The sequence below is a fragment of the Mirounga angustirostris genome, unplaced genomic scaffold (genome assembly GCF_029215605.1).
Source record: "Mirounga angustirostris isolate CCGP_5_RB_7025 unplaced genomic scaffold, mMirAng1.0.hap1 SCAF_17, whole genome shotgun sequence".
In the NCBI taxonomy this organism is placed as follows: Eukaryota; Metazoa; Chordata; class Mammalia; order Carnivora; family Phocidae; genus Mirounga; species Mirounga angustirostris.
In genome coordinates this window covers 40,142,115-40,163,548 of record NW_026991725.1, presented here as the reverse complement: position 1 = coordinate 40,163,548, position 21,434 = coordinate 40,142,115, and the positions used below count along the sequence as shown (strand labels likewise).

The 21,434-nt window shown below is 51.1% G+C and overlaps 3 protein-coding genes across 11 annotated transcripts in view; 2 read left to right on the top strand and 1 right to left on the bottom strand.

Moving 5' to 3' along the window:
* Window positions 1–158: 158 nt before the first annotated feature.
* On the bottom strand, window positions 159–5,011 carry METTL23 (methyltransferase 23, arginine). 4 transcript variants are annotated; one of them, XM_045888382.3, is made up of 6 exons: window positions 4,584–4,722; window positions 3,921–4,122; window positions 2,378–2,482; window positions 913–1,150; window positions 746–830; window positions 159–590 (listed from the first exon to the last, which is right to left on the bottom strand). In XM_045888382.3, exons 3-6 carry the CDS (start codon window positions 2,459–2,461, stop codon window positions 425–427), a joined length of 573 nt encoding a protein of 190 aa, XP_045744338.1. In that variant the 5' UTR covers window positions 2,462–2,482; window positions 3,921–4,122; window positions 4,584–4,722; the 3' UTR covers window positions 159–424. The 4 variants fall into 4 exon arrangements, with proteins under 4 accessions (XP_045744338.1, XP_054366650.1, XP_045744336.1 ...); XM_054510675.2 differs by having other exon boundaries at window positions 3,921–4,331; window positions 4,584–4,715; XM_045888380.3 differs by lacking the exons at window positions 3,921–4,122; window positions 4,584–4,722 and adding an exon at window positions 4,795–5,011.
* An 85-nt stretch (window positions 5,012–5,096) lies between these two features.
* Window positions 5,097–21,434, top strand: part of JMJD6 (jumonji domain containing 6, arginine demethylase and lysine hydroxylase) — a 32,204-nt gene continuing 15,866 nt past the window's right edge. The window contains exons 1-8 of one of the 6 annotated variants that reach the window (XM_064582137.1): window positions 5,217–5,508; window positions 6,051–6,439; window positions 6,936–7,222; window positions 8,078–8,213; window positions 9,551–9,689; window positions 10,577–10,704; window positions 11,994–12,436; window positions 16,063–16,423. In XM_064582137.1, the coding sequence (XP_064438207.1) occupies window positions 5,380–5,508; window positions 6,051–6,439; window positions 6,936–7,222; window positions 8,078–8,213; window positions 9,551–9,689; window positions 10,577–10,704; window positions 11,994–12,030 (1,245 nt within the window). In that variant the 5' untranslated portion in view covers window positions 5,217–5,379 and the 3' untranslated portion in view covers window positions 12,031–12,436; window positions 16,063–16,423. Of the gene's footprint in view, window positions 5,509–6,050; window positions 6,440–6,935; window positions 7,223–8,077; window positions 8,214–8,682; window positions 8,777–9,550; window positions 9,690–10,576; window positions 10,994–11,993; window positions 12,437–13,328; window positions 15,494–16,062; window positions 16,424–21,434 lie in introns of those variants that run through there. The other 5 variants (XM_064582138.1, XM_064582139.1, XM_064582141.1 and 2 more) reach the window with 5 other exon arrangements.
* MXRA7 (matrix remodeling associated 7) overlaps window positions 16,782–21,434 on the top strand; it is a 28,337-nt gene continuing 23,684 nt past the window's right edge. The window contains exon 1 of the mRNA XM_045888389.3: window positions 16,782–17,077. Coding sequence (XP_045744345.1) covers window positions 16,811–17,077 — 267 coding nt within the window. The 5' untranslated portion in view covers window positions 16,782–16,810. The remainder of the gene's footprint in view (window positions 17,078–21,434) is intronic.

The window sequence follows — 21,434 nt, the reverse complement described above, 5'->3', positions numbered from 1 at the left end:
TTGTGAATTGTTACTGACTGTACAGTATGAAAGTGAAATGTTTAGTAGTTGACTTTTTTCTAAGTTAAAAAGTGGAAATGCCATTTCAGCACCCATAACCCCTAAAATCAATGCTCTAAGGTAGCACTTTCTTGAGGTTCTGGGTACCCCCGTCTCTCAGCTTAATTTATGCCGTTTTTTATTTTTTTTCTAAAGAACAATCCAAGTCCCTTTTTTTACAGGTCTGTTAATTTTTGTTTTCATGGCTTTGTAACCCATGAGTGTTTAGGTGACCCACCACCATCTTTAAGGCCAACAGATCAGACCATCTTCAGATTCAGTGCTTGTACTCCCAAGAAGCTGAAGTGGTCTGAGTCTTAGTTGGCATGCCAGGTTGCTAATTAGTATTGACATTGTCCCAGAAGAACCTGTATGTAGGTGTAATTCAGAGACTGTCCTTTGCAAAGGAGATGACCAGCATTTCAACAGTATGTCTTCCTGGGAGGGCAGATTCTGCTATATCTTCTTTGTCTGCATCAAAAGACTCCAGAGGAATGTGGACACATTTCATATCCCACTTGTAGAGCAAAGCTTCAAGTGACCAGTCAGCACTGAAAAAAAAAATAATAAATTGTTTTTTTAAAATCATGCTTTTCCTGTTTTGCTTCACATATATTTTCATTTTATCCTTAAAGTAGATATTGCATGAGGATTGGGATTTAAGTTTTAATAAAACTGAGAGTAGACCAGGTTTATTCAGGCTTACCTTCTTACCTGGTAGGTGGACCACAATTGGACTTTGGGGTTTTTTTCCATCAAAAAGTAGACTGTAGTTAAGATGTCTTCAAAATCTGGGAAGAAAGGACTCCTTAAATGGACTTGTACTTATATCATCTCTCCAGCGAAAGTTACTATTGACCAAAAAAGTTTTACCTTCTGGTTCAAAGAACACATCAGATGCAAGAATAATATCTTGTGGTGGTAGAGCCAGAAGATCCTGAGATACATGTCCCCATGTCAGTCCTACGACACGCACCTGTGGCAGGTTATTCATTTCACAGCTTTTCCGACAGATTTCTAGACAGTAAGGCAGCTCTGAACTGTCCGACAAGATCACTTCAGCACCGCATTTTGCAGCCGTAATTCCTGGAAGGCTCACTCCAGCTCCAATCTAAAAGCATTTCAAAGTTCTTAGGATTGCAGGGAATTTGGGAACTTAAGTTTCCCTAAGTACAGAGTCCGTCATGAGCTGCTCATATCTACAAAATGTGCCACAATTGCAGTGCTTTACTATATGAAGCTTAAGCTCTTCAATTTGTAGAAATTACTTGAGATTCCTCTTAATTGGGTGGGAAGGTTAAGTTCCGTACAGGGCCCTGTACTCTGCAACTGACTTAGGTGCTTCCAAACTCCTGAGTGTGTATCCGGCGACTTAATTGCTTAATATGCCCAAGGCAGTTTGGGACACTGTTCTTAACAGTCTATAAGGGAGCTCCTAATTATACAGGACATTGGGCCTCTAGAAGCTTGATGGGTGACTTGCCTGCACACCTGGCCATTATGGCTGTTACTACCAATTTTTACTGCTTTTATGTGGCTATAACCTGACAGGTCTGAAACATGGCTTCCTACAAAGGGGATTTTCCAGTTGGGCCTTCGAAGTGACAAGGTCTTAAGCATGCTAAGGACTAACCAAGGAATGCCTTGAATTTTAAAACAAGTTTCCCATTTTCCAGTTCTGAGCAAGAGCTTGGGAGGTTCTCAATCTTTTCTGAATGTCTACAAATTGCCACTGTTCAGGGCCAGAAGGATGCCACATATCTTCACACCCCTCACGTGGTTTTGCAAAAGTTAAAGAGGTATTACTTTAAGTTTTGGGTTTGTCCTCGGCCTTCAGATTTAAGCCTTGTACCATTTCTGCAAACTTGACAAAAAGTTTATTTCTCCAAGTGTTTAGCAGTCTCATGTCAGGTGGAGTGATGAGAAAGAGTTTGGGATACTCTCAAGATTTCCAAAATATGGAAAGGGCTATTGTATGAGAAACTGCATGTGACACACTAGACTCCGGATGACCCTGTTGGGACACCCTGGAAAGATGGTCTTAATGATTGCTTCCATGCCAAGATTCTATAACTATAATTAGTCAATGGGCTTCACTTAGAATAAGGGTCAGCATAACATAAAGGGCAAGGCGATATTTTAGTCTCGATGGGACTCCTGTGGTCTCTGGTGCGTGTTCTTTTTTTAAACAACTTAAAATGTAAAAAGCATTCTTAGCTCACATGACTTACAAGCTGGCCAAATCACCCGATTTAAAAATATTTAACAAAAGTCAGTAACAAGCACGTAGACTTAAATCTGAACAGAGCATTTTAGGAAACCTCAAGGGCACTTGTACCTCTAAGACAGCCTTGCCCGGCAGAGATCTTCTGTGAAACCACAGGTACTGAGCCAGGACCACCGCACAGGGCCAAACATACATTCCATACTGCAGATGCAGCACCTGAAAAGAATTTTTTGTATGCCAAAAATAACTCATCTGCTGGCAGTTGGGAGTATATATTTTTACAGCAATTAGAGTGCCCGACACTGGACAAAAAGGACAGTTCTCTGCTGTCCGGTTCAAAACCCATGGGGTATATAAAACTGCAGTACCGTGTGATAAGCACTCTTCATACACTCCTGCACTCAACAAGCATTTACCCAGGGACTGAATGGCTAAGGATGTAACTAGGTTATCATGGAATACACATACACACACACATACATGCCCTACTGGGAAAAAGACAAGCCACAAGTAAGCAAATATATTTTTAGTTGGTGATAATGCTAACAACAGCAGGTGATGTGAGAGTAGTGGGGGCAGGGACACGTGGGGAGACAGTGACCACAAGGTGGCTGTCCTAGATAGGGCGAATGATTCAGGCAAGAGTCCTGAAGCAGGAACTAAAAAGCCTCTGGCTGGACCACAGAGGGCACTGACCGCAGGGGCATGGGGGCTGGGAGGCAGGGTTGTAGTACAGAGGTCAGTGGGAAGGCAGGGACAGACCTGTGGGGTCTTGTAGGCCACAGGAAGCTTAGCTTTTATTGTAAGTGCAGTTAAGAATGTATCAGAGGGTTATATTCACAGGCATAACTTGGTATGCTTATGGGAATCAATGAGTCCAGGAAGACATTCCAGAAGTTTGAGTGCAGCTCAGTCCTGGAATTAGGAAGGCAGGCAGCTTAGAGAGCCTTTGGAAAGATACAGAATTGTGAGAGCACAGTATTCAGGGAGGCAAAATAAGGACTCACACCTTTGGAATGAACCTGCCTGAGTTCAAATGCTGGCTGTGTAACTTACTAGCTGTGTGACCTCACCCATTATTTAACCTGTCTGTGCTTCAGTTTCCTCACCTGCAAAAAGCCTATCTCATAGGGTGACTTGGAAGACTCAATGCAAACTGCTTAGTACAACGCCCGACACAAAATAAGCAAAGCAAGCTGTCATTAAACTGCAAAACTGCAAGTCCTTCTGTTTTCTAGAGCAGAAGGTGCTGCTAGTGGACTGGTTGGAAAGGGGGCTGAAGCGGTGTAAGTATCAGAGGTGAAGGAACTGAAAAGTCTGAACTCAATCATTCAATTCACTCAACAAAAGTATTAGTGCCTAGGCACTGGTTCTAAGTGTAGGGAGTGCAGCGTGAATAAAATGCCTGCCTGGTGCATTTTACCCAGGATACAATAAAGGATTTCTGACCAGAGCAGTGAGTGAGTTTGCAGATTTGGCTGTAAAGGGGTCTTTGTTCTCACAGGGAGTATCTTCACCTCCTAAACTTGGGAAGAAGTCCCAGTGGGTATTTCAACACGAAGGCATTTAAAAACTATCAGAAATGGGTTTCACTGGAGACTTAACTTCCTCTTAGGCGGTTTTTCATCTTCAAATTATTTTTGCTAATACCTACCTCACAGACTGCTGTTAAAATCGAAACGCTGCAACGTCCAAGTGCTTTGAAAAACCGGACGCATAACGTATTACTTCTATTATTTGTGAGAGTTTGGGGACAGCCGTGAGCTGGAAAGAACAAATGAGTGCCAACCCAAGAAACTTTATTTGAAAAGGGAGAGTGGAATCCCCGGTCCTGGATGAAGCTGAATTAAGCAGCCCTTCAAAATCAAAGAAAATATTTGGTGTTAAAAATGCCACCTTTCCGGGACACCTGGGTGGCTCCGTCGTTAAGCGTCTGCCTTCGGCTCAGGTCATGATCCCAGGGTCCTGGGATCGAGCCCCGCATCGGGCTCCCTGCTCCGCGGGAAGCCTGCTTCTCCCTCTCCTATTCCACCTGCTTGTATTCCCTCTCTCGCTTTGTCTCTCTCTGTCAAATAAATAAATAAAATCTTAAAAAAAAAAAAATGCCACCTTTCCGGCAGGATATATTCGATGTGGAAGGCCCTTTTCCTGGCAGGGCCCCTTCAGGCCACAAACCTTGCCGCCCGGAGGGCCAACCTAAGACAGGGTAGCCGCCAAACCCCGCCCCCACCCCTCCCAACACCCCCAGGTCGGCTGCGAGCGGCTCCTGCCCGGGGCGCCACCGCAAAGTACCGGAGGCACCTCCCGCCGCACGCACCTGCGGGACGCTGACCTCCAGTACGGCCCCCTCGGCCCCCAGGCCAGGCTCCTCCAAGAACCGAAAGCGCTGGGCCCGGACCTCATGCCCTCGGAGGCCACGCTTGCCCAGGGGGCAACCGGGGACCCCCGGACGGGCCGGGAGCAGCGAAGAGCGCCGGGCTGCCAGGCTGCGCGCGCGGGAAACCCCTGGCCGGCTGGGGCCGCCTCACCGGCGCCACGTGGCCCTTGGCGGCCCTGCCGGGGCGCTGCAACTCGACGCAAGGGCGGGGAAAGCACCCTTCCGGCGACGCTGTGGCCGCGCAGGGAGAAGACACCGGGGACCAGGGAAAAGGGACACGGAAGACAAGCGGCCTCGGAGACTCGCACGCCGGAAGCGGGCCGCGCATAAAGCGGCCCACGCCCGGAAGTGACGCGCGCACCGGAAGCGGGCGCGGGAGAGGCGGAGCCGTAGTCAGGCGGCTCCTCGATCATCTCGACCTTCCCAACATGGCGGAGAGCCGGCGAGTGTGAGGGCGGACCCCGGAGGTGCCCGAGCCAATGGCTCACCGCGACAGGCCGGGGGGCGGGGAAGACGGCAGCCGCGTGCCCAACCCGAGGCCCGGGAGGTGGTTGGGGAGTGAATTTTCTGGAAGGCGAGTTTAAAGGCGCCGGGCCAGAGCGAAGGGCTTTAGGGAGCCGCCGCCGCCGCCGCCTCCACCGCCGCAGCCACTGCCCGGGCCGGGGAGGGGGTGCGTGGGAAGCAGGAAGCGAGGCGCGCGGAGGTCGTCGCGGGAGCAGCTGGTGACCCCCGGAGGATGAACCACAAGAGCAAGAAGCGGATCCGCGAGGCCAAGCGGAGTGCGCGGCCGGAGCTCAAGGACTCGCTGGACTGGACCCGTCACAACTACTACGAGAGCTTCTCGCTGAACCCTGCGGCCGTGGCGGTGAGTGGGCCGGGGTCGCGGGCTGGGGCCGGGCCTGGGCATCTCCGGGCTCATGCGCACCTCCCCCAGCGCCCAGCGCGGCACCTCTGAGTTCCGATGGGCTCACTCGCCCCCCGCGGAGGTCCGGGTCATCGGTGCCCGGATTTCGGGGCGGGCCTCCTTCCTCCCGCGCCGCAGCTGCCGCCTGCCCGGCCACCTGGAGGCTGACGCCTTTGGCGATATCCACGAGGAGGACTGTGGCCCCTTGACCCCTTTGCGCTGTGGGGCCCCCGGGGCCTTGACTGTGGAGGCCCATCAGTGGGAGATGCGAAGCCCCCTTCCCCTGGTGGGGCGGCGCAGGGTGCGACGTGTCAGTCCACACGCAGGTCCTTGTCCCTCTCCCCCCCACCCCCCAAAGATAAGCCAGAACGAGAATATGGTTCCTTAGGTTTGTCCTAAGGTATGTCCTTAACGGGTCCTGGGGGACGCCTTTTGCTGCCGCTGGACTTTTTTTTTTTTTTTTTTTTTTAATTAACTGGATAGGTCTTTTCTGATTCTTCCAGGATAACGTGGAAAGGGCAGACGCATTACAGCTGTCTGTGGAAGAATTTGTGGAGCGATATGAAAGACCGTACAAGCCCGTGGTTCTGCTGAATGCCCAAGAGGGTTGGTCTGCCCAGGAGAAATGGACCCTGGAGCGCCTAAAAAGGAAGTACCGGAACCAGAAATTCAAGTGTGGTGAGGATAATGACGGCTACTCCGTGAAGATGAAGATGAAATACTACATTGAGTACATGGAGAGCACTCGGGACGACAGCCCCCTTTACATCTTTGACAGCAGCTATGGGGAACACCCCAAAAGAAGGAAACTTTTGGAAGACTACAAGGTGCCCAAGTTTTTCACTGATGATCTCTTCCAGTATGCCGGGGAGAAACGCAGGCCCCCTTACAGGTAAAGTACCTGGCCGTGAAGCCCTTATGGTCTAACGTAGGACAGTATGTGTCACCTGAGCTCAGTCGGCTAACCTTTTTCCATAACAGTGAGTGGTTCTCCTTAGTTGCACATGGAACTTACTTAGGGGGTTACTGCTGCCTGCCCAGGTCCTACGGCCACAGATGGGTTTTACTGGTCTGGGTTGTCACCTGGGCACCAGGATTTCTGAAGGCGCCCCAGGTGACTCAAACACGCAACCAAAGTTAAACCACTGATCTTTAAAGGAAGTTTTAATAGTTGAAGCCTGGTAGTAGTAACCCACATGAGTGATTTTTTTTTTTCTTCTTTCTGTTATGGAGCATTCCAGGCATGATTCATTTAGCGTTTCTGCATAGCAGGATTTATGTAGTCTCTGAAATAAAGAACATAATGTATAAGACTAAAAACTCACTATTTGGTGGCGTGTGTGTACAGTTAAATTACTTTTCATATCTTGGACGTTTCCATCCTTTAGGTGGTTTGTGATGGGGCCACCACGCTCTGGAACTGGAATTCACATCGACCCTCTGGGAACCAGTGCCTGGAATGCCTTAGTTCAGGGCCACAAGCGCTGGTGCCTGTTTCCTACCAGCACGCCCAGGGAACTCATCAAGGTGACCCGTGAAGAAGGAGGGAACCAGCAAGATGAAGCTATTACCTGGTTTAGTATCATTCATCCCCGGACGCAGCTTCCCACCTGGCCACCTGAATTCAAACCCCTGGAAATCTTACAAAAACCAGGAGAGACTGTTTTTGTACCAGGTATAGATGAACTAAGAGAAAGTACATTCTTTGATTTCAGTTATTTGTCATTTCGGAGCATAAGTGTATATAGAAGGAATCAAAGAAACCTGTTTGCATGCTGACTCTAAACGAACTGACTGCTTCCCACCTTAGACAGTGATGTGCGGCTGTGTGCTCAAGTGCTTAGGGGGCTGCTCTCCACATCTCTTGTAATCTAAACACATAGTGCCTATTGATAAACTTCTTGTCTGTAAAGATTCTATTCATCTTTATGCCTAGTAGTTATCTGGTGTCTCTGTGGACATACTGTAACTTGTGCATATTTCTGTAAATTGGGTTTTTAATATAGTGTAGCATTGGCCGGGTTGAGCCAGGAAATAGGAACTTGGGGCTAAGAGGAAGGACGTCCCATACCTGATAGGCTAAGTGTTTAGAGTGAGGGTATTTAATATTGAAGATAGGTGTTCTTCTTCTAGGAGCTGAAGAACTTGCTGCCTTTACAGTTTTGAGCAGTTTTGGATTAACAGGGGTCAACACACTTTTTCTCTAAAAGGCAAAGAGTAAATATTTCAAGCGCTGTGGGCCAGACAGGGTCTGTTCCAACTGCTCAACTGTGCCTATGGAGCAGGAAAACAGCCACAGACAATCCGGAAATGAACGGACATGGCTGTGCTCCAGTAGAACTTTCCACAAATAGGTTGGGATTCCTGGATCAGGAGAAGCATTGACCAGTCTCGATCTCATGTCTCCGAGTCTCTACCTGTCTCACCTATAGATGGGTGGATAGGAACTCTGTATTCATGAGGCTTATGTTGTTTGTGATTGTGCAGAACCAAACCCTATTTATTTAACTGTGTATTTGTTGGATTTCAGGAGGCTGGTGGCACGTTGTCCTTAATCTCGACACCACCATTGCCATCACCCAGAATTTTGCCAGCAGCACCAACTTCCCTGTTGTATGGCACAAGACGGTAAGAGGGAGACCAAAGTTATCGAGGAAATGGTATAGGTGAGAGACATTTTTTTTTCTTATCTTTGTCTTGTTCCAATTCCTACCCCAGAGGTGAAATGGAAAGAGTCCACTGCTGCAGTAACGTGTGCTGATCTTAGGCCTGGGAGAGCTGGGGCTGCAAAACCGCCCAGGCAGAGGAGAGTGGGTCCAAGGTCAGGGCTAGTTCTCAGGATGCTTGCCAGCCTCCAGGTGACAGGGTAAGACTCTGCATGTTTGATCAGTCAGTCAAAACATGGTCATAATTGGGATTGGTTCTCATTTTCTGTTTATTTGTTTTGTTTTATTTTCTGTTTTTGTTTACGTCCCCCCCAAGCTAGCACTAGCAAAGGAAGCCATTTTGTTTGGGTTTTATTTTGGTTCTTTCTTTTTCTTACTGAGAAGCATTATTCCCTTTTGAACTTAATACCTTCAGTTCTTGTGAGTGAGGTGACTGCCCTGGAGACTTAGCTCCTCTGTTTATCCACAGAACAGATACAGCACGGGCAGCGGCAGTGCAAGCCACCCCCAGCCACCCCGTGCCACTGTGTCCCAACCCTGACCTGGAGGGACCAGCTCTCGGGGTAAGAGAGGGATCCTGGCTTGGTCAGTGCTCAGCCTCCCTGCTGAGAGGGCCAGCAAGGGTGGTGGCTTTGTTCTTCCCGGACTCACGGGCACCTGAGGCCCACTTACTCCGTCCCATAGGCCACTGTGTGCTGTGATTTGGTCATCTTAAAGGCCTTACCATACAGCTGGTCTTTTGTCCCTGGTTAGAGTGGATGCCAGATCAGGTCCCTAAGGGGAGGGCTGCTGCCTCTGAAAGTCCAGTTCAGTTTTATCTTCAAGTGAGGGGAACCCTTTCTGTTGCTTGACACTTCTTATTTCTTGCAAACCTAATTGTCGCTACTCGTACAAATAGAATTTAACCAAGCGCAACTGCGGTCACTCAGTGCTGTGTTGTGGAAAGGAAGGGTTTAAAAAAATGAGCTAGGAATGGTTCAGGAAAAAACACAAGGAACAGAGACTCTTTCTCCCAGGTGGGAAAAAAAAAAAAAAAAGACTAATTCGGGGCAACTTTGCCTCACAGGTCAGCAGCACGGCTGGCTCCTTTGCAAAGGTCATAGTAACTTGCGTGCAGCTAGGTTGTCTTTCAGAAAAGCCTGAGCAGCATGGTAGGGCTTTTGTTCCCAGCCTGTGGATCCGTGTGTCCTCACCACTGTCCAGCACCCATTCTGAGCCAAGGCACCTGACTTCCCAGGTGCTTCTGAGAGAGACAGGCCTCAGCTTTGAGTCCGGGTGATTGTGTGCAGGTGTTGCTGCCGGTCCCAGCGCTGGGAACAATGTTTCTTGTCTCTCAGGATCTTGAAGCAAGAGCACCCCGAGTTGGCGGTCCTGGCTGACTCCGTTGACCTTCAGGAGTCCACAGGGATTGCCTCGGACAGCTCCAGTGACTCCTCCAGCTCCTCCAGCTCCAGCTCATCCGACTCGGACTCGGAGGTGAGGCCTTGCTCCCTCCCTAGGCCCTCGGGGCAGGTCACCCCGGAAACACCAGATGTGACTCTCCCCTCTCCTGTCTGGGAGGGAGAGAGATGAGAACGTGGTCCACTTTGTTCCAAGAACTACAGCTGCCACCATTCCTGCTGGGTGGTGAATTTTGCCCACGTTACAGCCTTGCACGTGTGTGTGGGGGTGGGTGCGTGCGCATGTCGTTGCAGTAACTTCAAGAGGTAAAAGGAGTATTTGGGGATTTTGTTAAGGGAATGGCCGAGGATCACACAGCTCATGATGGGGTTTCAGACTTAGAGCATTGTCACCTCAAAGCCCATGTTGAGAATTATCCCTGTGGATGTAAATTGTAAGCCTGGAAACTCGGCAAATTCAGTGGTTTGTTAGAAGCTAATGTCATTTTGGGGAAGAGGCACCTGGGCCCTCAGCAGATGAAATTTCTGTTTTAGTGCTTTGCATAATCTGGGGATTTGGTGTTTTGCAGGGGGCAAGGGCGGGGGAGTGGTGTGTTAAGTGCTATACTTCTGTGCTTCCCTCCTCGGGGTCTGTGTGGACGCAGTGAAATAGCATAATGCAATCTCAGAATCTGACTGAAAGATATTCTTAGAGCGTGTGTCCCGATTTTGAACAAATAACCCTCCCGTTGGAGAACACTGGAGGGGCAGCCGGCATGCGAGGGAAGTTGCAGTGTTTGGGAGGCAGAAACACTGGAGGGAGACGGCCATTCAGACCATGTTGGGGCGTGGCGGCAAATGGCTGCTTCACTTCTGGGAGAACGCAGATGACATTTGTGCCGTCTCCTGGGGTCGGAAGTTTATTTACAGACAGAATGGGTTGCATCTCGGTGAGTTCCTGTTTTTTTTTCCTCCTCCGTCCAGTGTGAGTCTGGGTCTGAAGGCGATGGGACGATGCACCGCCGGAAGAAGCGGAGAACGTGCAGCATGATGGGAAATGGAGACACCACCTCCCAGGACGACTGTGTGAGCAAAGAGCGCAGCTCCTCCAGGTGACCACGCACGGCTGTTGTCTGTGTAGGAGGACATGCCCACGGCGAGGGGCAGGGCCCTGGGGAGGGCAGCCTTTTGGATCTGCAGACAAAGGGAGGGCCGGAGAAAGCCAGAGAACGAGGACGCCCTTGGAATAGGAGTCCGTTCACTTAGCATTTGCTACAGTAGCTTTTTGCTCCGCTATCAGTGCAAAGTAATGTGGCTCATTTTATGCATAAAGGCAAGAATCTGTGTGGATGGTGCCAAGGAAACCCTTAATATTATTTAATAAAAACTAAATCCATTTTATATCCTTGCAACTTTTATCCTTTGAGAATACCAGAACCTCCCCTTGTTGCTCTTCCTGTGGTGTTGTGGGAAAGCAGTCACCCCACTGCTGTGTGCTCTCGATGGGGAAGGGATGGTTACAGCAGTTGAGGGCCCAAGAGAAGGTCCCTGGTGTCTCCCGAGAGCCTCAGGGCCGGCCTCCTGCTTTTCCCCCCACTTGCCATTGTTGCTTTGAGCGCTCACACCAAGTGAGACATCCGTGAAGAACTCCAATTTTCTATAAGGTCTTCATCACGTCTCCCACGTTTGTTTGCTTGTTTGTTTGTTTGTTTGTTTGAACCAGATTGGGTCTAAATAAGTTAAAACTTAAAATCAGAGTCAGTAAGGTAATCTCTTTGCCAGCGTGTGCCCTCGTGGTGGACACGGAATGGGCTTTCAGTGAGTTTTGGACCCAGACTCTTCTCACGAGCGAGTCGCAGTGTGTCTGGCGGCGGCAGTAAGCGGGGAGCTTTCGGGGAGCTTTCAGGGAGGTAGTTCAGTACAGAAGCTCGGAGGACTCTATAAACGTCTGAGGGCCTGGCCTGCTGTGGGTGACGATGCTGTTGTGTTCTTTGTATCTCTGAGCAGCTGGCTGTTTTCTTGACACATGTTAGGAAAGTGTAGGACCCACAAGCCTTGCTGTCTGTTTTCCTTTCTCTGTAGTCAGACTGGAATTCCAGGAGAAGTTCAGGTGTCCCAGTGACACGAATTTATGGGACTAGACTATGCATTTCTCAACCAAGTCATCCTCTTCACAGCCATTGTTAGATTTCTCTTCTTGCTTTTCTAAGGTGTTTCTGTTGCTGGAGACTCCCACCTGCCCGTGATGTGTGACTTTATAATTTGTCAGAAAAAGTTCTAGGGACAGCCCTGCCCTGAATTGCATGTGGGGTCCTGGGGTTCTGCTTAACATTTCCTTCCAGCTTCGCACCAGCTGTGCTGTCTACATGCTGATTACAGGCAGTTGTACTTTCCTTGGCAGGATTAGGGACACTTGTGGAGGCCGGGCTCACCCCTGAGCAAATAAAGACACTCTCCCTGAGGTGGCTCCTGTGTACGCTGTTGGCCGCCACCTGACTCAGTTTTCACGTCTTCTGCTCCCACCTTCTCCTTTGTCTTCTTTGAATTTGGATAACCTTCTCTGGTCCAAGCTTCTGTCTTCGGTCAAATGCCGTTTTTACTGCTTACTAAGAATAGATGGTCAAGAGGTTTCGAAGCTCAGCAAGCTCAGTGACACCCGAAACACCGAAGGCTGGCGTGCTGTTGGGTGAGGAGCTCTGGCTGTCACCTCTAAGCCACGCTGCTCAACCTCGAGGCCGCAGGGCTGGGATCCCTTGAGTGTCTCGCTGCGTCTGATACCTCAGCAACATTGGTGAGGAACCTCTACTGTCCGAGAGCCGGCTGCGCACAAGCAGGCCCTGAGGGGTGAGTGGACTCGGATTTGTGTCTGAGCCAATTACACATAAAACGTGCTGCGCACACGCCACCTTCCTTTGTGTCACCGTTTGTCCAAAGCCGCACTCCGTGGTCGTGACCCAGCCAACGTGGGCAGCACCGCTCACCACTGGTTTTGGACGAGTTACCTTCCCTCCACCGCCAGAGAGGCTCTTAAATTCCGGCAGTGTTTTCGTGTGGTGTATTTTGGGGGTGGGATGACATGTCAGGGTTTTTGTTTAGGAACGGAGTGGGAAAGGTGTTCAATGTGTTCTTATCGCAGAATTCAAGTTGTGAATAGGGCCCACTTCTAACTGGTGTGGCCTCTTCCTACCATGTGATCCATAAGGCAGAAGCTCTCACTCTGTAAGAGACGTCACGAGTAGTGTCCCTGTTTGTTTGACCAGCAGACATTAGGTGGGTGGCTTGTGCTGCACGTCTGGAATAAATCCATATATGGTGCTTCTAGTCTTTGGGATCTGTTTAGGCTTCTCCGTAACTCTGGTCTGAATCCTTGGGGATTGACCAGCAGGTTCCATCTCTTGCCCTCTCAGTTCACCTGCTTGCCTTAATCTGTCCCTAAATTCAGCTAAATTTAAATAAAAGTAAGAGGGGGCTTGTCAAGGATCTGTCCAGTGAAAAGCACTGAGCAGCGTGCCCCGTTCTGGGCGGGGGTGTAGGTAAGGGCATGAGCAGTCAGAGGGCAGCAGGAGTCCCCGGGGAGCAGACGGCCTGGAATTATGTGGTGTTGCCTCCCCAGATCCTCCCTGAACATGGGTATAATCTGGGGAGTCCAGGGCTCCTCTGTGCAAAGGTTATATTTTTATCAGACTGATGATCATTTCTTGACACTGGGCCGGTCATGTGGCTTTCTTTCCTCTAGGAGGCTGGTTCCCTACCTTGTCTTGGTCAGTTTTCTGCATTCTCAAATGCCGATCCAAAAACGTGGCCGGATTGGATGGAGAACCTCCACCATGTTCCTCGGCGTTGGCGCCTGTCACCTGTCCCTCAGTGCCGCTCCCCTTCCCCACCAGGCCACCCGGGCTCAGGCAGCCCTGCTTCCATTCCAGGGTGTGTTTGGGTGTGAGTAAAGACAGACCCTGAATGTGTCGTCTCTTTGTGTTCACACCTGAGTGGGGTTCCTGTCTCCTTTTTACAATGTTCTTGCCATCTTCCAAAGTGCTTTTTTTCTTTACGCCATATTGCTGCCAGGCTCACACCGTCCTCTGCAATTCATATCAACTTCCCTCTAAACTTGAAAAAACAAACAAAACCAAAAGGCTGCTTGCCACGAGGGGGCAGGATAGGACACTTTTGCAGTGGCTGGGATGACAGGGTAGAAGGAAGGTTGAATGGGAGAGATTAGCCTTCTCAAGAGGCCAAAGGTGATTCCTGTTTGACAAACAATATTCAGAAATAAGGGATCCAGCCCACCTGACAGGCCCACAGTCACCCCACCAGAAAGCATCTGGATCACAGCTTATATGCTGCGGTTTGGCTTTTGCCACCCCATGAGTGAGTGACCATGGGACAGTCTTTGTTTTAGGCAGGCCAGAGATTCAACACCTCCCACCCCGCCCCTGTTCCTGTTGCCGTGGGCCAACCAAGCACACCATTACGGAAATAAAGCAGGGATGAGGTGGGGAACCTGTGAGAAGGGAGTGCAGTGATGGCTGGGTGCTTGGGACAAGGTAGGAAGTGGGAACCAGGGGCCATCTGTTCTAAAGTTAACCCTTCACCCCACCTGGTCTGAGCTCCTTCTCTGAGGAGGGCAAGGACATGACATGAAACTTCTCCAACTGAAGACCAACAAGCTGGGTCCTGGAAGAAGGGCTCTTGGACCAGTAACTACTGATAGGGAGGAGCAGGGTGGAGGAAGATAGCGTGGGGCTCTGGGGCTTTGGGAGTGAGCACCAAAGACTTTACCATCAGCCTGAAGTATCCAGTGCTGCACACAGGCAGGTGTCTCTGGGGTCATTAGTAGTGCTGGGATATTCAGGGTGACACCTTTTGAGGGGAGAGCCACCAAACACAGGGACGTTCACATTTGGCTTAGGCTTGCAGATGCCCATTTGTGAATCTTCCAAGCGTTCAGCTTGTGTTTGAGTGCCAGGCACTGTTCTAGGTGCTGGAGATGCAGCAGTGACGAGCCCAGGTCCCTCTCGCGGAGCTGAAAGACAGCGCACCATGCACGGTTCCTAAGGGTCACTCGTCAGAGGAGGTGGAGTCAAGCACATCCATTTCCATGACCAAAACAGCAAGGTCAGACCTTACTAAACTCGAGTCCATGAGATCTTCATAAAAGAACATAAATAACATCATAGTTGGGTTCTTAGTATTTGGTTTCTGTCTAAATTGGCTAAAGATATTTAAAGATCGGCAAGAAAGTTGTTGGTATCAGTGCTTTATGAACTTATTAGAGGTTCAGCCTGGATATGATTTAGGACTTTAGACAAGAGTGTGGGACAGAATAGGAGTTTTGTGGTAAATGTTGTAAAAAGTGCTCTCTAGGATGTAGGCGTGTACGTGCACAGCTGTAGGGTCCTTGAATTGAGTGTAGCGTTTCCACAAGTAAGTTGTTTGTCATGTGTGTGCTGGGTGCTGCTGATGGTTCCCTGTGGAGTCTGGTTTCTCCTCATACTCCCCCGTCCCTCCCTGCCTTCTGTCCATATGTTCCACTGATGTTATATTATATACAGCAAAACTAGATGACCCTCGTGCCCCGGCCCCCTCGGGTGGTGGCTCTCAACTTCGGTCTCATCATTAGTTCAAAAACTTGAGATGTCTAGCCCCCCCCGAATGTCCCATGAGAACTGGCCCGGTCTGCTGTCTCCAAGGTGACTGGACAGTGCAGAAGAACTGGGACCGTGCAGAGTCCTTGTTCCTCCTGCCACTGCCACAGAGACACCCAGCAGCCTGCTCCATCTGCTTTCGTCTCGCCGTGGGCTCCGCCACGGGATGCCTGTGGCTCCGCCGTTTGATGAGTGTTTTTAACTTCCACTTGGATGAAACTTGTTTATCATTTTAAATAAAGCAACTTGATTTAGAGTTGGGTTTTTTGCATTGTTTTATTCTTGTTTCTTCTCGTTATTCATCCCTTACTCATCCGATAGTGGATACAGAATGTAGCTAAGTTTGCACAGTGGGCCCCCTTAAATGTATACTTTCAAACAATGAAGGCAGGGGACAAAAAAGAAGGCCCCCTTTGGCTGAAAGTCCCCCCAGGGGTCAAAAGCCAGTAGCTGAGATAGGAGCCCCATTCCACATTTTATAGTTACAGGGCATTTTTCAGCAACCACCACTGAAATTCCTTTTGCTGGTACCCCTTACTGTTATGGGAAGCAACAGGACTAAGCTCCCCCTCTTCCTGGAAGCCTGCTGGTCATAACTGGAGCTCAGGAAGAAGCCTAAGCACATACTTGTGTCTTCCATGTAAACAGCACTCCATCTAGCTTCTTGGCTTGCACCAGATACCAGCTTAGGCACTGTAATATTTCCAAAAAAGCAATAAATGTATCCTAAGCAAAAACTGGCACCCTGTTTTTTCATCTGGTGCCTGACAAACTTTGCCCTGTGTTTATTGGGAGTGGTAAAGACAATTTTTTTTTTGGTTACAGCATATCTATCGCAAACAAGCACAACAGAAGGAAGGATCTGGAGAAACAAAAAAGTAGACTTCCCTTCATTCTACCCTCCCATACGCTCGAGAATTACTCCAAGAGGAAAAGTCAGTAGGGGAGCAGAGTTACCCCAAGGCACCTGGAGCTGAATTCCAGAAAGCGGCCTTTGCGGGGCAGCCACGTTACAATGAGGCTTGTGTTGAAGGCTGCTGGGTCTCAGGCCGGAAGGGGCATTCGCCGGCCAGGAACTAGAAGTGTTCCCAGAAAATGCTGTGGACGAGTCTGGAAGTGGCCGAGAGTGAGCGGGGTTAACGTTTGCTTTTCATGGTCTTGCAGGCAGTCCGGTGCCATGCTTTAGGTGAGCCTTCCTGGCCTTACAGGGCCTCAGCATTTCGCAACCAGCAGTTCCAAAGTGCTGGACCTTCTGTACAGGGCGGAAATGATGCCGAAAATGACAGTCAATCTAAGGGCGCCTGAGGAAGGAGCTTTTCAAGCTGGTTTTCAAAGCAAATGGAAGCGCAGAACGTCAGGCCTGCCCGGTGCAGGGCGGGGCTGGCCCTCCTCGGGCCTCGGGAGCGCCGCCGCAGGGGTCCGGGCCCTGGTACCCCGGCCGCCGCCGAGCCACCCCCGGGGGCCCGAGGGGGCGGGGCGCGGGCAAGGGCTCCGCCCCGGGGCGGGGCGCGGGCGGGGCGCGGCGGGCTCCCTCGGGGTCCCCGCGGGCGGGCACTCGGGCGGCCGCGGCGCGATGGAGGCGCCGGCCGAGCTGCTGGCCGCGCTGCCGGTGCTCGCCACGGCGCTGGCGCTGCTGCTCGCCTGGCTGCTGGTGCGGCGCGGGGCGGCCGCGAGCGCGGAGCCCGTGTCCCCGGCCAAGGCCCCCGGGACTCCCGCACCGCCCGACCCCTGCGCCCCAGAGCCGGCGGCCGCGCCGGAGGGCCCGGGGGAGCTCGAGGGGCCGGGGGAGCGCGAGGCGGCACCGGCGGAGGCGGAGGAGCAGGCCGCCGAGGCCAGGCAGGTACGGACCCGGCCCTCCCGGGCGCCCCCTCCCCACCCCGGGGCCCGCCTCCCCCTCCCCCCAGCTCGGGCAGGACCAGGGACCGGGCCCCCAGCCCCCCGCCCCCCGGGAGCGCAGAGCCCGCGAGCAAACTCGCCCTCCTGGCCCCCAGAAGTGTCGGCGAGCGCCGAGCCTGTCGGAGTTGTGCAGTGTGTTCTGCTCGCTGTCCACTTCCCGGCCCCGGCTCCCTCCTCCCCTGGCTCGGGTCACACCCACCGCTCGCCCCGCACCCCTCCGGCCCACGGGTTCCCGGATCCACGTGCATGTGGCTTATTTCAAGGTCTGCAGTAATGAGAGTTGTCTGGATAACGAAAAAATGGTCATACTTTAAAAAAAAAAAAAAAGCTGATTTTTCTTGTTAAGCCAATGTGAAATCCAGATTCCAGAGCCAGTGAGGTGGGAAGCACATAGGGCGGGGCGGAAAGAAGAGGCCTTGCACAAATGCAGTCATTTTTATTGTCCTTTTCAAACTGTACACGTGCTTTGGCACATCTCCCCTGGGCTTGCAGATAAGCCCCGCCTGGATGGAGTGGAGGAGAAGATAAAGCCCTCCTACAGGGCCGTTGAGCACCCCCAAACTGACCCTCCTGCTTGTGCCTCAAGCCCACTCCCTGCAGTCCATCAGCTCTGTCCTGACCACACGCCTTGCTTCAGGACATCCAGAGAGATGGGCACCCATCCCACCAGCCCCATACACTTTTTCCAGAGCTTCTCTTTACATTCTCTTTACATTGGAACCCTACTTGCCAGGCATTGCTAGGATTTCAGCACCCTTGACCTCTGCAGGCTACCACCCGGGGCCCTGAGTCAGATCAGAATGCCTTGTTCTTAGTCCCGAGCCCCTTTCCCTGCAGGGGAGAATGGCTGGAGCAGTCGAAACCGTGAGCAAGCTGCTTGGGTGCCTTGTCAGTGTATCTGCAGTGCCTTTTTGAATTCTGCTGGGCACAATGGTTTACACGGGAGAGAACCCTTGAGGGGAAAAGGCAGTGAGGCTGGGCCAGGGCGTTTCTCTTTGCTGAGTAGGTGTACGGGGAGTGGGGGGGGACCCCTCTGAGCAGGCGCTTTGTTTGACAAGTGGGTGACTAATTGTGTCATGAGAGCAGATTCTCACCAGCCTGAGGAGGGCTGTTGTAATCCTCCCGGGGAGGACAGAGACTCGCTTTAATGGAGGCCCAGCTGCTCTTGCTAACCTCACCGGTGATGATGGCAGGAAGGGTTTTGGACCTGTGCTGATATGTTAGGTTGGCTCCCATATTTGGGATTCTGGCTGCACTCACAGCCTCCTGGGCACAGGAGAGACATCGGGCCATTCTCAGCCTGCCCCTAGCTCTCAGCCAGCCTTGCTCCTCTGGGTCACACAGGGCAGCAAGTTCCAGACTGAAGTTTGCAACGCCTGTCGTGGTGCTCAGTCATGTCTTGATCCTCTGGGTCACAGCACTTCTGAGAGGGCTTCCTACGAGGCCTGTGGGCCCTCAGCAATTCGAGATCTGGTGGGGTGGGTTCGGTGTTGTTGGTCAAGAGCCTCCAGAGCACAATTTGCCTCTGTCAGGAAAACGCTCGTCCTGTGGGGGTGAGTGGGTGCTTTGGAGGACAAAGCACATCACAGGGTTCACATGCGGGGCAGCTGCTAGATGACTCTGAGAGTTGAGCCTTGTGTCTGTCCTCCCTGTGCAACATCCTGTCCCGAGATTATCCCAACGTAAGGGTTCCGTTTAAGTCAGTTTCCTCACTCAGGGCTCTTGCCCTGCCCTTGTGGGTTCAGATCCCCAACCCTTGCTGAGTTGCTGAGCCCCCCTCAACTCCAGCTGGCAAACAGTAAATCATGGCTGTGCCTCAGGCCCCAGGGGTCGGATGCTGGGGGGACACATATCGCTGTCCCCCACTACTCTGCCTTCCCAATGGTGGGATTAGCCCTGGAAGAGCTGCTAAGAAATTGTCTGGATATGGAATGGCGCATTTCCGATATCTGATTATCATATTGCCGAGCCCGAGACCAGAGAGCTGAGCCCAGAGAGACGGTAGAAGGACCCTGGGGAAATAGGGGGGGGACACGGGGGGGACGACAGAGCAGCCACCTTGCCTAACTAATGGCGCTTCTTCTGATCCAATCATCTTTCTGCCCAGCCAGGCCTGGGAGGCCCAGGGCAGCTGCTGCTCTGATTCACAAAGCTGATTATTGAGAAGGATCTGGAGCCCAGTGAAGCAGCCTTCCACTGCAGCTCTGGGTCACTGGGAAGCAGCCCCATGGGGAGCAAAGTAGTGTGATGGGCTGAGACACTGGGCAGCTACTGAAGAAATGGGGGGTGATCAGCCGGCCAGGGCAGGGAGGCCAAGCAGAGGGCAGAGCTCTATTATTAGAACCTCTTTCTTGTCATGTCTCCTAGGGGTGAGCGTAGCGGTGGGCAGCCGAGGAAGCATGACAGGCATGCCGCACCCTCACAAAGAATCAGGGCCAACAATGTCACAAATAAGAGCTGGTCCCTTTTAAGGCCAGAAACAGTGCATTTTGGTGCTGATGTGTAGGCTGCAATTCTAGGATGGCCGAGCTTCTTATCATATGCAGGTATGGATTCCAGCAAGGCTATGTCATAGGATTCCCAAACAGTGGTCAAGGTGAAGGTCAAGGGTCACTCGAATAGTACTAGAGTTACGTCTGTGCCAGAACTCGGACTACTTGGCACTCAGGTCCTCACTCTGCTCAGCAACGGAGTAGGGACAATGACACCAAACACAGAACAGGCAGGGAGATTCATCTAGATTAAAGACTAAAGAGACAAGACAGGCAAATGCGATGCCTGATCCTTGATTGGATTCTGGATTGCAGTGAGGGTGGGGAGCTATAAAGAACATCTTGCAGATAACTGGGAGTTGTTTCAAAGGAATGGTAATATTAGATCATTTTATTGTATCGATGCTCAGTTTCTTGCGTGTGATGCTGGCGTTGTGATTATGTAGAAACATTTCCTTGTTATTAGGAAGATGCATGCCCGGGATGCCTGGGTGGCTTAGTCAGTTAAGCATCTGCCTTCAGCTCAGGTCATGATCCCAGGGTCCTGGGATCGAGTCCTGTGTTGTTGGGCTCCCTGCTCAGCGGGGAGTCTGCTTCTCTCTCTGCCCCTGCTTGTGGTCTCTCTCTCTCTTTGACAAATAAATAAATAAAATCTTTAAAAAATGAAATAAAATAAAAGGGAAGATGCATGCCCAAACATTTAGGGACAATATGTCACATTTCTAATAGTTACACACATAAGCACACACACGAGAATGGAATGATGGTAAAATGTTAACAATTGGTGAATCTAGGTGAAGGGTATATGAGTGCTCATTGTTTTATTCTTCCGATTTTTCTGTAGGTTGGAATTTCCCAAAATACAGTGTTGGAGAGTACGCTTATCTTGATGAGCACTGAGAAATGTATAGAATTGTTGAATCATTATATTGTATACCTGAAACTTTTATAACACTGTATATTAATTATACTTAAAAAAAAAATACAGTATTGGAAAAAAAAAAAAAAAAACCCAGTGGGGGAATTTCTCAGGAAAGGGCTTGGTTTTTCAGACATTCCGGTGGTATTGGTCTGATTGGGCTGCCCAGCCTCCTCTGGCAGCCCTCATTGTGCAGCTGGACCCTGGTTCACCTTTTTTTTTTTTAAGATTTTATGTATTCATTTGTCAGAGAGCACAAGCAGGGGGAGCAGCAGAGGGAGAGGGAGAAGCAGACTCCCCACTGAGCAGGGAGCCCGATGCGGGACTCCATCCCAGGACCCCGAGATCATGACCTGAGCCAATGGCAGACGCTTAACCAACTGAGCCACCCAGGCACCCCCCTGGTTCCTGCTGTTAGGTCCAAGCTGCATCCCCTACCCTCACCATCCTCGTCACCACAGGTGTGCCCCTGTGCCCCCCACCCCCTACAGAGGCCACAGAATGATTTAGGAGCAGGTGAGTCCCCTCCCCCATCATCTGTTCCAACCTTCATGATGCCAGCATGGCTCCACTTTCTGTTCTCTTAACAAAAGCACCGAAGCCAGCTAGCGGAGGGCCAAATAGATATTTGGCAGTTGTTCATATCACTTTGGAATCTTGTCTCAGTCAGCTCGGGCTGCTATAACAAAATACCAGAGACTGGGGCTCTTAAACAGTAGGCATTTATTTCTCACAGCTCTGGAGGTTGGTAAGTCCAGGATCAAGGTGCCAGCCAATTCAGTTCCCAGTAAGAGCCTGCTTCCTGGCTCGCAGGCAGCTGCCTTCTGGCTGTGTCCACACGTGGTGGAGAGAGAGCTCTCTGGTCTCTCTTCCTCTTCTTATAAGGACAA

Coding starts and splice junctions, on each gene's coding strand:
- METTL23 (XM_045888380.3), bottom strand. CDS start 4,971: ATGCGCGGCCCGCTTCCGGCGTGCGAGTCTCCGAGGCCGCTTGTCTTC. Junction 2,483..4,794: donor CCAAGGGCCACGTGGCGCCG/GTGAGGCGGCCC, acceptor AATTCTTTTCAG/GTGCTGCATCTGCAGTATGG. Junction 831..912: donor TGTGTTCTTTGAACCAGAAG/GTAAAACTTTTT, acceptor CTTTCTTCCCAG/ATTTTGAAGACATCTTAACT.